Consider the following 15,502-nt stretch of genomic DNA (forward strand, 5'->3'; position numbering starts at 1 on the left):
TACCAACAGGAAGGGTTGAGACAAAGCGGAATATTCCATTCACAATCTCGCCCTATCCATAACACCAATCTAGTTGATTTGTTATATTCCTTCTCCTCCTCGTACTTCCTACTCTTGATTTTGCCCGCTATAGATTCACCAGGCCGAGGAATAACGATAAGGATAACAACAATAATAAAATCTGAGAGTTGGCGAGGGCACCGAAATGGGTCCTAGAAAGTCATCGGAAAGAGCCGGGCGAAATTGAAGGCTGCTTGGCTCTATCCTGAAAAGTGCTCGGTGCAGGAACTTAGCCGCAGGACTGAACCTCGGCTTTTCACATGAACAGAGGGTGATGGTGGCTGGGTAGGGTCCGGTAACATGGCCTTTCGGACAGGTCAGACATACACTCCATCGATAATGACCCACCGGAAGTACCAGCAAGGGGTCATGCACTGCTGGTAAATAACTGGAATAATAAACGAGTAGTAACAACTCTCGACCTGTCTGCTGATTTAATCGGCTCCAAGATCCGGCAGCTGGATCATGCCAGTGGAAATGATGTTCCCAACGATGTCATTGTGAGTGTGATGGGCAGGCCGGAGGAAAGGAGGGAGAAGATGGATAAGATGATAGCCGCTCGAGATGGGCTTCCGTGTGCCTTTAACAGATGCCAAGTCGACAACAGAGGAGTGCGAGGAGGGAGAGGCAATGGCTATGGGTGCTACCCCACATCCTGTCCGATGATGCACACAAGCTGATCTTTATCCTCGTCCCCGTCCCCACCATCCTGACCCTTTACCGCGAAATTTGACCCTCGGAAGCATGCCAGCCGTTGTGTCATTGGCTGAAGAGCTCTCTGAACCTGAGAACTCCGCCGGCCTTGGGACCGCAATCGATGCATGTGCGTAATAGGCCTGGAGAGAGGAATCGCCGTCTTCGTCGTGTTCTGACGTATTACTATATCAACTGCCTCGGTGCCCTGTCTAGACTGGGAGGACCTCATTTTTCATCATCTTCTCCTGCCATCCTCCTGCGAGTATCTTGACATACACCGTCAAAATGGCCACCATTGAAACCATCAACGAAGGCGTTGCCATCAATGGCCCCGTCAAGGATTCCTTCCGCAAGATCCTTACCCCCGAAGCTACCGCTTTCCTCGCCCTCCTCCACAGATCATTCAACAGTACAAGGAAAGCGCTTCTGCAGAGACGAGTAATCCGCCAGCAGGAGCTTGACAAGGGACATTTCCCAGACTTCCTCCCTGAGACCAAGCACATCCGTGAAAATGACGCCTGGAAAGGTGCTCCACCAGCACCGGGACTCGTCGACCGACGCATTGAAATCACCGGCCCGACGGATCGTAAAATGGTTGTCAACGCGCTCAATAGCAATGTCTGGACTTACATGGCCGACTTTGAAGGTACCCACAATCGACGCTCCTGTCCTCTCCTGGCATTCACGTGCTAACCTTTTCTGCGACAGATGCACAAGCTCCCACATGGGACGCCCAGGTTTCTGGCCAAGTCAATCTGTATGATGCCATCCGCAGACAGGTAGACTTCAAACAAGGGGAGAAAGAATACAAACTTCGCACCGACCGCGTGCTACCGACGCTGATCGCCCGTGCTCGGGGTTGGCATTTGGAAGAGAAGCATTTCACTGTCGATGGTGAGCCGATCTCTGGTTCACTCTTCGACTTTGGCCTATACTTTTTCCACAATGCGTTCGAGCTTGTCAAGCGAGGGACTGGCCCTTACTTCTACCTCCCCAAGATGGAATCCCATCTCGAGGCCAGACTGTGGAATGACGTCTTCAATCTGGCCCAAGATTACATTGGCATGGCCCGCGGCACCATCCGAGGAACTGTCCTGATTGAAACCATCACCGCTGCCTTTGAGATGGACGAGATCATCTATGAGTTGCGGGATCATTCTTCCGGACTCAACTGTGGACGATGGGATTACATCTTCTCCGTGATCAAGAAATTCCGTCAACATCCTGGATTTGTTCTTCCCGATCGATCTGCCGTCACCATGACTAGTCCATTCATGGATGCTTATGTACGTCTCTTGATCAAGACTTGCCATCGCCGCGGTGTACATGCCATGGGAGGCATGGCCGCTCAAATCCCGATCAAGGACAACCCAGAAGCCAATGACAAGGCCATGGAGAATGTTCGACAAGATAAACTCCGCGAGGTCCGAGCAGGCCATGACGGCACTTGGGTGGCCCACCCTGCTCTTGCACCGATCGCCGCCGAGGTCTTCAACAAATACATGCCCACGCCCAACCAGCTCTACATCCGCCGCGAAGAAGTCCACGTGACTGCCAACGATCTTCTCAACATGAATGTGCCTGGCACCATTACGGAAGATGGCATCCGAAAGAACCTCAACATCGGACTCGGATACATGGAGGGCTGGCTTCGTGGCGTGGGCTGTGTGCCCATCAACTACTTGATGGAGGACGCTGCGACGGCTGAGGTTTCACGATCGCAATTGTGGCAATGGGTCAAGCACGGAGTCAAGACGGCTGACGGCCAGACGGTGAACAAGGCCTACGCTTTAAGACTGCTGAAGGAGCAAGCCGAGGAGCTTTCTGCCAAAGCGCCAAAGGGCAATAAGTACCATACTGCCGCAAGATACTTTGAAGGGCAGGTAACGGGTGAGGATTACGCGGACTTCTTGACCAGGTACGTCTTCAAACATGTTCTTTCCTCTTGCATCAATGCGAGTTTGCTAACCGGCCATTCTAGCCTGCTTTATAACGAGATCACAACAGTGGGGTCGTCACAGCCCGTTGCCAAGTTGTAGACAAGTACTACTAGTACTACTGTTCCGCAGTTGTCCCGGGGAAACCCTTGAACGTCAGTCGGCCCGAACGATGTCATCCTGAAAGTAGTGATGTGATGGCTCGATATCCTTTGTATACAACCAGTCATGAAATGGATCGCGTGGCATTGCTTTTGAGTAGTAAGCTAGCGAAAATGAATCCTATTATCATTTTATGCTCATAGTCCAACTTACTGGTCTCCGAGTGTCGTGTACTTCGGGGTTCCAACTTCCTCTGGTCAATGTCGCAAACGCCGTTTCGTGTATACCGTCATCCGTCACTATACTTAACACATTATGTCGGTATACATGAAACGGCGTTTGCAACATTGACCAGATATTTCTTGTACATTGAACGATTTGCCAGGAGGGCGGGGAAATATATCCGTGACTGTACCGAGTACTTCGTGAGCTCTTCGCGTTTGGGGCTGCACCCATGAAGCAAGCCCTGGTATCATTGTTGTTTGATCTGCTCCAGGCGAGCAGCGAACCGAACCGACCCTCCTCTTAGCGGTGGTCAGCGTGGAGGAATTGATACTAGTCAAAGGCGATGAGTAGAATCTACTCGCAGTCCGTGGTTTCAGGACATGAATCCATGTGGTCAAAGCCAACCTCGTCAGGTTTTCGATGCCCGTTGCACTGCCTCGATGTCGAAGATACCAGTAGCTACTAGCTTGTAGTTGTATCCGTATTGCGTAGTCCAGACCTGGGGAAGATAATTTAAGAACAACCTAATGCATAACACGTGTGATGTTGGCCAGAGCCGGGGGGGATTGGTTTTTGTCTGGGAAATTCATCTCGAGTTTGCGGCTTCCCAGTCCGGTCCAGCTTGATTCTTGAGGCGTTCCATCCTTTCCAACTTTGATACTAATCCCTGATGCAGGGTGCTGTCTAGCGCTCTCTCAGCTTCGATAATGGAACCTGGCGACAAGGTCTCCTCGCGCGGATCAGCTTGAGTGCTCCTGCATCTCTCACTAAACTTCTGGTTGAGTCGACATCATGCTGGGATAGCGAAGCCTGCTTCTTAAGAACTCACCCCGAGATCTCCCCCACAGACTAGAGTAGGTCTCGAGCAATTTCCTAAGCGAAGAAGGGCTGTCCTTCGAAGCCGAGCATGCAAAGGTTGTATGACTTACATACTATGTCTTATCCATATCCTTTGAAATGCTTGTATAAACCAATGTACTTGGTTAGAAGAACGTATATCGACCTGATGACACTAATCGAGCCCAACCACCCATCACTTCATCGAGCGAGAGGCTTACGGTGGCACCCAGGCTCAGGCCGCCAGACTTACGTTAGCGAATGCCACCCCGAGACGAGACGCCCCCAGCCCCGGGCGGTGTTGTGAACTAACTTCGCGCCTAGATAGACTCAGCATCGATCCCTCTGGGGCTCTCATCTTCTGGCCCGGAGGATTCCCCCGAGGTCCCTCAGCCCACGCATTCTCACCACCGTATAGAGTACTCCGTCCTCCGGACTACATGCTACCTTGTCCTTGGTCTTGCGTCCCGTCAGTTGAATTCGTGCCTGTTTCAAGAGTCGGAAAATCTTGTCAAAAGCCACCCTTCCAACCCTCCGATCGCCCATCACCATCACCAGGGCCCGTGGATCGTATGGACGAAGCTAGTTCGAGGAATCATGTCTCCTCCCTCCTCCGCTCTCTCGTAGTCTCTGAGTCCATGTGCACTTGTTAGCGCTGCCTCTGCTGTATGTCTCTCCGCAGCTTCGCTTCGCTTCCCCGAGCTGTGACCCCGTTAAGGTACCGATACGGAGGACTACCGAGCAGCATTGTGTGGCGAATTCCTCCTGCCACTGCTAGGTTACTACAGCCACCGCCACTGACCACCAAGAACGGAGTACTCCGTAGTAGCAGCTACTAAGCAGTCAAATCATGCAGGTCCCAGGAACACCCGCTGTGCCTTTGCTGCCGCCCGAGGGCGCCCCTCCCCTGCCCCGCTCTGCCCCGACGTCCATCGCAACCCTCCACTCCACCACGGTACAGATCCGACAGGAGAGTAACTGTTCAAGGAGCTAGGCCATTTTTCTGACAGCTGATGGTCTTCCTTCGAAGAAAGGAAGAACGAAGAGCATGGGCTGTCAGCCTGTAACACTACGGACAGGGGTCTTACCTTACCACTATGGAGCATCATGCACCTCGACTGCCTCAAGGTGGACAAGTTCACCACCACGACCACCGCCAGGTGCATCCACTTGTCAAGTGTCAGAACCGTCCTTATCGGGACGTACAAGAGAGGCCGAAGACCATGGACTTGTCTCTTTCAGGACTTCGTCTGTCGCTTTCAGTCTCAACTTGCCTTCTCACCCTTCGCTTCTTTCCCTGCCTTCCTTCTTACGCATTCGTCGAGACCGCCATTAACGGGGTCGATCTTGTCCTCGTGCAGCCATCACACTGTTTGACAAGGCCATTTTGCCCTCCTCGCTTGCTCTCCCCAGGCCGTGCGTAGGGCAATGACTCGAGTACTTGTCAAATCATGATACACTAAGCCAGCTAGACAAAGTTTAATGGAAGATATCAACCGATTGTCTGGCATGCACTTCCGAGAATAGCCTCCGTTTCGGCTGAACGGTTGACAAGAAGCTGTGGCCTTGGGTTGAGAGCGTTAGAACTAAAAGATATCAACCATGGTTGACACTCTGCGCCGTGAGTCTTCTCCATTCCGGATTCTCCAGCAATGGCGATATTGACTCCTCTCGCAGCCTCCCCAGAGATTATTGCTTCCTGGCCAACTCCCAACTATGTCAACCCCGACACCAGGGGACCAGCATTGATCTATGTCTGCATCATATTCAGCGCCATCGGCGTCATTCTATGCGCTGCCAGAGCCTATTCACGTCTTTTCATTACCAGAGCGCCGGGAGTGGACGATATACTGATTGTCTGCGGCCTCGTTGCCGGCATCGCTCTGTCAGTCATGGTCATTATTGGCAACAAGACATATTTCAGCGGACGCCACGTCTGGGATATCCCTGTCTCCAAATTTGCTGGCCATCGTCTCAATGTTTGGATCGCCATGTGGTGCTTCATCACAGCCTCTACCTTTACCAAAATCAGCGTTCTACTCTTCTATCGGAGACTCAGTGTCAAATTCAGCAAAGCCTTCCTCATTGCCACATGGGTGGGAATTGTCTACAACGTTGTGTACATGCTCGCCTTTTTTATGACACTGCTACTTATTTGCGACCCCGTTTACGCCTACTGGCAAAGCTTCGACCCAGTCTGGGCCACCACCCATGAATTCAGATGCAACACAGAAGGACTTTCTCTCCCTGCTTCGGCCGGCCTCAGTGTCCTCGGAGACCTGTACAGCACCCTGATACCAGTCTTTCTGATCTACAACCTCGATTTACCACGAAGACAGAAGCTTGCTCTGTACTCATTGTTTGCTCTAGGTTTCCTGGCAGTCGCTGCTGGGATTGTCAGGACTGTTCTTTTGTATCAATTATTGAACTCCGACTTTGATTTTACCTGGATTCTCTGGGAGACTTGGATTTGGGCGGTTGTCGAATTATACGTGGCCATCTGGGCCGCCTGCGCACCTGCGCTCAAGCCGTTTTTTCAGAAATATTTTGTAGAATCCATTGAAAGTATCACCAAGAACAAGGGAGATGCAGTTTGGTACCCATCACTTAGGGGCTCGAGGGGCAAAACGCTGAGCGAGGACTCCTCTAATTTGCATGACAGTGTTGTCATGGGAAACATTGGGGTCGCTCACAGCGGGACTGGTGAAGAATTACGGCAAAGAGGATTTTTGAAGGATATCGGGAACCAAGAAACCAGAAACTTTCAAATGAGGAAAAGTGCCGATGGTAAGATGATACCGATGCAGGTTTACAGAGCAATGCAGACCGAGCCACCAGAATCCCTGCCCTCCAACGACTTTACCCCAGCTCATAACTCAACAAGCAGCTACCAATGGACAGAAAATTGGCCCATGCCTCCGAGCAAAACCGGGACACCTGCTAGTTGGCCTGATTCCAAGTCACGAGGTTCACAGCAGACCATTCACGTTGGCCTACAGCTCGATCCATCCATGGAGCCATTCAATATCCCGCGCAGCTCTCAAGGAAGTGTGGCAATGGAGAATCGGAGGGTGCAGCAGCATAAAAATCATTCTTACGAATACGGATCTGGGTTGAACCCCGGGCCATTTAAGGATATGCACGATGGCCTGGGATCCAGTTCCCGCCTTGAGTCACCGAGCGATTCAGATGAAGCCTCAGTCTATGCTGACGAGAAGCCACCTTGGAATACAATCAGGACATCGAGCAGCATCGTGAAGACAGAGAGAAGCACCAGCGATGAGACTTTGCATCTACCACGTATGGGAAGTCGAGACCTCGACCCAGAGAATAGAAGCGCTGTCAGACCGGGCGCGCCAGCTGGTTATGCGATATGATGAGACGACGAGGCTGACTGAAGGCATTTACGAAAAATATCACGTTTACAGAGGAACCTGAGTGAAGCGTTGAACTGGGGGCGGCGCTGCTTGATATGTATTGGGATTTTAACCAGGTAGTATTGGATTATGGGCGATAAAATGTTGAAAACGCATGTACGAATAGCGACGTTCAATATTAGTATTTTAGGTAGCAAATAGCGAACATCATGGTGCATTGAGCTCTTTGCATTAGACCTTGGCTATCAACATCATACATAGGACTCCCGCCGTAGCCACATGTCGCGCTGACACAAAGGATGCGACCGCGACAATCCCGGACGTCGGATTTAAATACTGAACTTGGGGATAGTGACTCAAGGTTACGATGCTGTTGAAAAGGTAATATTGTAAAGAGAAATGGCCGAAATGCGATCTTGGGCGCCGTTCGATCTATCCTGAAAGTGGAAGGTATAAACAACTTCGAGTGACACGCTCCGATCGCTGTGCTGCCTTGATATACATTTCTCAATTGTTAATATTGGTATATCCTCAGCAGAGCGCCTCTGGAAGCAGATGCCCCGAAGGACGCTGGTGAGCTCCAGCCCAAATAAAACCCTCACACGCCCGCCTCCCCCCACTCCCCCTGCCACCCCCAAGCGTCATGGCACACACCACCGACACGGCTTGTGGACCGATCTACCCCAGATACCTTGGGTATTTCTCTTCTCCAAAGAATGGGGTGGACGCCGACGAACGACATGTTTGAAACTGGGTCTCGTACGATGCCTTCATTTGATGATCCTTACCTAGGCGGTAGGAAGCCCGTTGGATTCTAACCAAGTAGTCTCATTTCTTTTGGGCTTTAGCTCGATTCATACCATATTTTCTAGGCTTAAGAAGTCATTCTGGATATTCATTCTCTTCCCTAATCGTCATTGTTTTTTCCTGTGCACAAGAAAGGAATTCTATCCATAAATTTCAACTGCCCCGTTCCACCTCCTGGGTCTCTACGAGCAAGCGTCCCTACACTGAATTTGACAATTCCAATATGAAGATCCTCATCACAGGTGCCGGGGGGTTTCTAGGCCAGTTCCTGGCGCGGGAGCTGCTCTCAAACTCAGAGCATCAGGTAGTCTTGACGGACATAGTCGACGTGCCAGTCCCCAAGGGATCTAAGAACCCCCAAAACGCCACCACGATCAAAGCAGATCTTCTAAAAGACCAAAGTGTGATCACCTCCGACCTTGATGCCGTCTACCTCTTTCATGGAATCATGTCCGCCGGTTCGGAGGCGAATTACGACCTGGGAATCAGTGTAAACCTGGAAAGCACGAGGATAATACTGCAGAAGCTGAGACAGACGAAACCAGGCATCAGGGTTGTATACTCGTCCAGTCAGGCCGTCTACGGCCAGCCTCTTCCCGAAGTCGTCACTGAAGCGACGCTACCCACGCCAGAAGGGTCGTACGGCTCGGCCAAGCTCATGATTGAAATACTAGTCAATGACATGACGAGACGTGGAATGATCGATGGAATCGTGCTTCGCTTCCCCACGATCTCCGTGCGGCCTGGGAAGCCGGCACCGGCAGCCAGCGCGTTTATTTCAGGCATCATCCGGGAACCACTGGCTGGGATTGAAGCAAAGGTGCCGATCAAGGATCGAAACTTCCCCTCGAACGTTTGCTCGCCAAAGGTCCTGATCGGCAACCTGGTACACGCTCTGACACTGCCGTCGGACGCGCTGCCCAAGCATAAACGCGTGGTCAACGCGCCTGGACTCACCGTCACGATCCAGGAGATGCTGGATGCGCTGGCCAAAGTCGGCGGCGAAGATAAATTGAAGTACGTCAAGGAGGAGCACGATGAAGCACTGGTCAGGATCCTCAAGTCCTGGGCCTACAATTTTGATAATTCCTTGGGGCTGAGTCTCGGATTCAAGGCGCCGGAGAGCTTTGAGTCCGCTGTTCGGGAATATGTCGAGTTCTTAGAACAGGAGAAGACGTGGCAGTAGCCGATGGGGAGGTACGGAGAGGAAGGGGCCAAGTACATCAAGGGATATGGAGATGGCTGCTAATTGCTTCCAATGTTGGTGCTCAACAACCATTGCATTTGCCATCTGCCATCTATGAGAGAGATTATCCTAGTTCGATATCTATCTAGTGAATGTTACATATCACCAGCGGTACCAGTACTTGACGCGAGACTGACACAAGCCTCCCAGTCCTGAAAAACATTTGCCAGCACTCCTGGATCTGACTGTCCAGCCTGTGATAACGTGGAGCGCCGGCATCTTGGCCGATATGGCCGATGGGAACCACGTTCGCCATTATGTATTAGTTCCTACGTATTGGAAAATAGCCCGGCCGGGTAAATTCTCATTGACGACAGCCACAGATCCCCCACCAGTTCAACTTGCCACTCCTCGTATGCTCCATTCTTACTCGTACAATCCTTATTCCACATTCTCATCCATCACACAGGGCTTCATTTGACTGGTGGACTGGCTCATAACCCCTCCTCCCCTCATCATGGCTCGGTCCCTTCTCCGGCTGCCTACATCATCGGGGCCACCACCTCCACCACCACCGCCGCCACGAGCCGAGCTGGGCATGTATACGTTCTTCCATGCGAAATGTGGCATCATTCTACCTGTGAAGTCGCTGTGCATTACCGACCGGCCTTTGATTGAGTTGGCATACCGATCCTATTCCTTGTCCCGCTCTCAATTGAGCCAGTTCCTACTGCCATATATGATTTTTTTGGGTACGTGGAGTTCTGCTCCGTTTGTCTTCTCTTGCCTCTGTCACATCTCTACACATTTTTAATTCGACCTTTCCTGGTTGTATATTGATCGGATACGATTCGACGAACGCTGTGTTGTCTCTGTTGCGTTCAACTTCCTCCTGAACCACCCTCCAAGGGACCGTCAATCCCACCTCCCCACCACTCGAAATCCAAGATGCCGTCCTCTTCCCTTTCGCAAAACATCTCCGTCCGGATCCTCAAAGCCGCCGAGAAAGGCCGCTACGGCGTGCCGGGCGTGGTGTGCTACAACCTCGAAGCGATCATCGCCTGCCGCAAGGCCGCCGAGGCGAAGAACTCGCCCTGCCAGATCCTCCTCTTCCCGTGGGCGCAGGAATACGCGTACGACAACCTGGTCAACCTGGCCGCGGACGTGTGCCGGAGCGCCAAGGTGCCTATGTCCCTGCACCTGGACCACGCACAGAGCGAAGAGGCCATCAAAAAGGCCGCCTTGACGGGCAAATTCGACTCCATCATGGTCGACATGAGCCACTACGAGAAGGAGGAGAACCTGGCGCGCACGACCGAGCTGGTCAAGTTCTGCCACGAGCTGGGCATCGCTACCGAGGCCGAGCCCGGGCGCATCAACGGCGGCGAGGCCGGCGTGCAAGATACGGGCGACCTCGAGGGCATCTTGACCACACCCGAAGAAGCCCTGCAGTTCATCAACACGGGCATCGACTTCCTCGCGCCCGCGATCGGCAACGTCCACGGCCCTTACCACGGCGTCCAGAACATCAAGCTGGACTTCCCGCGCCTGGCAGGCATCCGGGACGCGTCGCTCGGAAAAGTCACCCTGGTCATGCACGGGACCAACGAGTTCACCGCCGACATTTTCAAGCAGTGCGTCGACGCCGGCATGACCCGCCTCAACGTCAACCAGATCGTCCTGTGGAAGTACGAGAAGTACGCACAAGAGAAGGCTGGCAGGACACCCCTGACTGAGTTCATGGAGGAAGGCACCGCCCTGATTCAGGAGCGCATCGAGTGGATGATGGACGCTGTAGGGAGCACGGGACGCGCTGTCGACGTCAAGATATAGATATGGAGAGATGAACATAGATAAAACGCATTTGTTCTGAAAAAGGGCTGGCTGGCTGGCTTGATGTGGAGAAAAGGAACGATCTATCGCCCGCAGAGTGGCTTTCGCTGGCTTGGATTTCCATTCGAAAGACCTTGCTAACACGATAGAATCCATGCGTTTTCATTGTCATGTCTCTTAAGCAAATTCCCATTTGTCCCCATCCAGTATCCAAATGCTTGCGCCGGCGGCCGTGGTATGTCCTTGAAACCTGAGCTTTGTCGAGCTCGAGACTTCATGGTACAATGACTCCTGCTTGTAGGGGTTCACGCGGAATTGATGCTTGATCTTTCCGATTACATTCGACCGGATGCTCAACCCGCACTGCCCATGCCTATCCCCTTCAAATTCACTTAGCCTCACTAGCTATACTCTCCTTAATCGCCTCGTCAGTGGCTTTCTTGACTCTTTCGTCTTCATCAGTTGTGGCCTTCTTGTTACCCTCTTCAGTAGTGCTTGTGCCGGCAGGGGCAGGGGCATCATCCTCCTTGAGTGTGATAGGCTTGGCATCTTTCTCCTCGTCACTGTCACCAAGGCTAAATGGGTCGTTGTCTGCCACGGGGCTAGGATCCACAGTGGAGAGAGGCTGCCATTTGCTAGCTTTTCCTCCCGACGACGGTGCCGTCGCCGTCGTGGCGGGAGAGGGCTTCGTATTGGCCGATGAGTACATGTCCTGAATCTCCTCTGGAGGGCCGTCTTGAAACGATACCTTGCGGTTCCCCCCCGGGGAGGGCCGGCGGTCGGGGTCAGCAGCGCCTGAGCGGAAAAGGTTGGGATTTGCCAGTGGGCGGCTGGATGTGCGTGGTGGGGCTTCTCCATCGCGAAGTTCGAGCCTCGAGAAATCGTCGCTGATGAGTTGAGGGTCGGCGTCGTAACGCTGCATATCTGCAGACCGTCGCACATCGGCACTGCGACGATTAGGGTAGCCGCCTGAGGCCGGATAATTTCCTCCTCCTTGTACTTGTTGGCCAGGACGAGGCGGTTGTGGCGGGCGATAGTCTGGGTCATCCTCATCTTCGCCGTCGAAACTTTTCTTGAAGGCGCTTATCCAACTGTTCACAGTCTTTTGCGTCTCTTGGAAACCCTTGCGAATGTTGTCGCGGATCTCGGGAAGGTCATCTGGAGTTCAGGTTAGTGGGATATGGTTTTGATGGTAGTAAGGGAAGAACTTGGTTGCTTACCATCTACGAAACTCCGCCATGGAACTTCATCGGGGTTGGGGTTGGCACCAGGTCGGCCAACTCTTGACCCTTGAAGATGTTCATTGAACCTTCCTCCAGAACCCCTTCGGTGCTGTGTCTCCGACCCACCATAATGCTCGGCAAGCTGTCTCGCATATAATTCGTCCGCTTCCAACTGGCTCAATTTCGTGGATGTAGGAGGTTGTTGCTGAGTTGGTCTAGGAGGTTTGGCTGGGGGTTCTGGTTCTCGTTGGGAATCTGGATCGCTCATGCCCAACAATGCATTGAAAGCTGGTTCAACGTTGCCACCACTTGCGGTCAGGACAGCCTTGATGACGTTGATGTCAATGGAGGGAAATGCTTCTCTCAACGTGTTCTCAGCTTGCTCACGGGGGTCGATTGGTCTTGGGGACTTTAGAGGAGGAGCATCGTCTTTGGGAGGAGGTCGAGGGGTAGGGTCCATCTTTGCTATTGCGGGATTAGATGTAGTACCGGTCTCTTGATCACTGTCAAAATCCAATTCTCGGGCTGTAGTTGGAGACTCGGGAGGTTGATCGGAGGCCTTGAGTGGTGAGACGGGTGAAGGCTGGTTCGGCGAGGAGTTAGTAAAGCTGGTGGAAAGGGAGAGGAGCATGTTATTACCGTACGGTTGCGGGCCTCGTCCATGATGGGGAGAAGGCGTTTGCGTAACGCTGTGTGAGGATAGAGGAGAGGACACAAGTTGAGATATTGGGAGATTTAATTGCAGGCAGAGCAATTGTTTGAGAAATTCCCCAGTCTTTGCTGGCGTTGATAGCCCCGCCTTGGCTGACGAGGAAGGAGTACCTGTGGCGCGTCGGCTGTGGCGCCAAGTGGCAGTGCAATTATGCACCTGCTCAATCATCCGACTCGTACTGTTTTTCTATTCTTTCCCGGGACTGCTCTGACACGACGCGTGGACCGGCCGTATCTTTGTTGGCAATCCAACTTGGGCAAATGATCGTCTCTACTACGACTGTCGCCTGCTGACATGGGGTGCCGACACGTATAATACAATGGCCGACTTTGATTTGTCCTTTATCCCGGCTCTGCACACTCCTTCAGCCTTGTTACCGATTGCTCGACACAAGAAGAGCCTCCTCTACACAATCGAAACCCATCCAGTAACAATCCTTGTAGGTCAAACAGGTAGTGGGAAGACCACCCAGCTACCTCAATTCCTCCACCAAGCCGGATGGACGTCAGGAGAGAAATGCATCGCTGTTACTCAGGTGGGTGAGTCGACTTGATTTTTCTGGTCAGATGGTATTTGACCATTTCCTAGCCCAGGAGAGTCGCTGTCACCACAGTGGCCACTCGTGTTGCCGAAGAGATGAGATGTCAACTCGGTGACGAGGTCGGGTATTCCATCAGATTTGAGGATGTTACCTCCGCGAAAACTAGGATAAAATTCCTGACAGATGGAATGCTCCTTCGCGAGGCGTTAGTCGATCCTCTTCTCTCGAGATACTCGGTCATCATGGTTGATGAAGCGCATGAGCGCTCATTGAGCTCCGATATCCTGTTAGGACTTCTGAAAAAGATCAGACAGCGTCGCCCGGATTTAAGGATCATTGTCAGCAGCGCAACTCTCGAAGCACAGAAATTCGCAGACTTCTTTCAAGTTGGGGACTCCACTGAAAATCTGTACAGGGTTGTTAGTATCGAGGGCCGCACTTACCCTGTCGATATCATGTATCTGGAGCAGCCAACAGACGACTACGTCGAGAGGGCTGTGCAGACAGCCTTTACGATCCACCAACAAGAACCACCGGGTGATATTTTAGTGTTCCTCACGGGCCGAGAGGAGATAGACATGGCAATCGAAAAATTGTCGGAACTAGCGTCAAGCTTGCCTTCGCAAGCCCAAGCAATACAGCCATTGCCACTCTATGCCGGATTGAGCACAGATGAACAAATGTACGTCTTCTCAGAAGCGGCTGAGGACACTCGAAAGGTCATCTTCAGCACCAACATTGCAGAAGCATCGGTCACAATATCTGGAGTTGTATATGTCATTGATTGTGGTTTCGTCAAGCTTCGAACCTTCAATCCAGCAACGAATATCGAGACACTCACACCCTTTCCTACCTCCAAAGCTTCCGCAATCCAGCGGTCTGGCCGGGCAGGCCGCACACAGCCGGGAAAATGCTTTCGTCTATACACACAGCAGTCTTACAGTGCTTTACAGTCGACTACGACACCAGAGATACAACGCTCAAACCTCGCACCGATTGTTTTACAGCTTAAAGCTCTGGGTATTGACAATGTCGTCCGCTTCGATTTTCTCTCTCCGCCCCCATCCCAGCTAATGGTCCGTGCCTTCGACCTTCTTTACTCACTTGGAGCTGTTGATGATTATGCCAAACTCACTACTCCTCTTGGAACCCGCATGGCGGAACTGTCTATCCCTCCAATGATGGCCAAGTGCCTACTGGCTTCGTCTGAACCGAGGTTCGACTGTCAAAGCGAAGTTCTCACCATTTCTGCCATGACGTCTCTCCAAGGTAACATCTGGTTCCACCACAGCGGTGAGAAGAAAGCGATGGAGGTTTCGCGCCGAAAATTTGCCGCTGAAGAAGGCGATCACTTGACTCTGTTAAATGTGTACCAGTCTTTCATAACGAAAGGGAAGAAGGAGGCGAAATGGTGCCATGCCAACCATATCAATTTCAAGTCCATGACCCGCGTAGTCAGCATACGAAATCAGCTACGCCGATATCTTGAACGACTAGGGGTCAAAGTTGATGAGACTTTGTCTTTGCCTTCCTCGGACCATCCATACCATTCAGCCAAAGCGCCCGCTCCGTCCAGAGATAAGGCCACTAATATCCTGCAGTGCCTCACAACTGGCTTCTTCTCCCAAGCCGCCAAGATGCAGCCCGATGGGAGCTTTCGATCCGTCTCAGGCGAGGTCACCATGTTTGCGCATCCGACTAGTCTCATGTTCAACCGGAAGGCACAGTACGTGATCTTTCACGAACTGCTAGAGACTAGCGATAAGGTGTACATCAAGGATATCAGCAAGGTTGAAAAATCGTGGCTGGTGGATTTTAGTGGTGGATTTTACAATGTCAAAACTTAGTGATATTCCCAAGGCTTATTTTAGATGCAACTAACGATTATTCGCTCTTGTTTTCAATAATCAATACAAGCCATTCCCCCGGGGGTATCACATGCTGTCAAGCAATCATATTTGAATCA

General features: G+C 52.0%; 6 protein-coding genes across 6 annotated transcripts; 5 read left to right on the top strand and 1 right to left on the bottom strand.

Annotated features, from left to right (window-relative positions):
* Window positions 1-1,041: 1,041 nt before the first annotated feature.
* Window positions 1,042-2,795, top strand: A1O9_03520 (malate synthase, glyoxysomal; the record flags this gene model as incomplete). The annotated part of the gene is made up of 3 exons (XM_013409084.1): window positions 1,042-1,402; window positions 1,465-2,674; window positions 2,738-2,795. 3 exons carry the CDS (start codon window positions 1,042-1,044, stop codon window positions 2,793-2,795), a joined length of 1,629 nt encoding a protein of 542 aa, XP_013264538.1.
* A 2,714-nt stretch (window positions 2,796-5,509) lies between these two features.
* On the top strand, window positions 5,510-7,234 carry A1O9_03521 (uncharacterized protein; the record flags this gene model as incomplete). Its single annotated transcript, XM_013409085.1, has 1 exon — window positions 5,510-7,234. One exon carries the CDS (start codon window positions 5,510-5,512, stop codon window positions 7,232-7,234), a length of 1,725 nt encoding a protein of 574 aa, XP_013264539.1.
* Window positions 7,235-8,264: 1,030 nt separating this feature from the next.
* Window positions 8,265-9,227, top strand: A1O9_03522 (alcohol dehydrogenase; the record flags this gene model as incomplete). The annotated part of the gene is made up of 1 exon (XM_013409086.1): window positions 8,265-9,227. The coding sequence occupies one exon, from the start codon at window positions 8,265-8,267 to the stop codon at window positions 9,225-9,227; it is 963 nt and encodes a 320-aa protein (XP_013264540.1).
* A 948-nt stretch (window positions 9,228-10,175) lies between these two features.
* Window positions 10,176-11,060, top strand: A1O9_03523 (tagatose 1,6-diphosphate aldolase; the record flags this gene model as incomplete). The annotated part of the gene is made up of 1 exon (XM_013409087.1): window positions 10,176-11,060. One exon carries the CDS (start codon window positions 10,176-10,178, stop codon window positions 11,058-11,060), a length of 885 nt encoding a protein of 294 aa, XP_013264541.1.
* Window positions 11,061-11,448: 388 nt separating this feature from the next.
* On the bottom strand, window positions 11,449-12,946 carry A1O9_03524 (uncharacterized protein; the record flags this gene model as incomplete). Its single annotated transcript, XM_013409088.1, has 3 exons — window positions 11,449-12,218; window positions 12,281-12,866; window positions 12,923-12,946. The coding sequence occupies 3 exons, from the start codon at window positions 12,944-12,946 to the stop codon at window positions 11,449-11,451; spliced, it is 1,380 nt and encodes a 459-aa protein (XP_013264542.1).
* Window positions 12,947-13,314: 368 nt separating this feature from the next.
* A1O9_03525 (uncharacterized protein) lies at window positions 13,315-15,383 on the top strand (the record flags this gene model as incomplete). Its single annotated transcript, XM_013409089.1, has 2 exons — window positions 13,315-13,530; window positions 13,584-15,383. 2 exons carry the CDS (start codon window positions 13,315-13,317, stop codon window positions 15,381-15,383), a joined length of 2,016 nt encoding a protein of 671 aa, XP_013264543.1.
* Window positions 15,384-15,502: the final 119 nt, after the last annotated feature.

This window comes from Exophiala aquamarina (genome assembly GCF_000709125.1).
Source record: "Exophiala aquamarina CBS 119918 chromosome Unknown aczIA-supercont1.2, whole genome shotgun sequence".
In the NCBI taxonomy this organism is placed as follows: Eukaryota; Fungi; Ascomycota; class Eurotiomycetes; order Chaetothyriales; family Herpotrichiellaceae; genus Exophiala; species Exophiala aquamarina.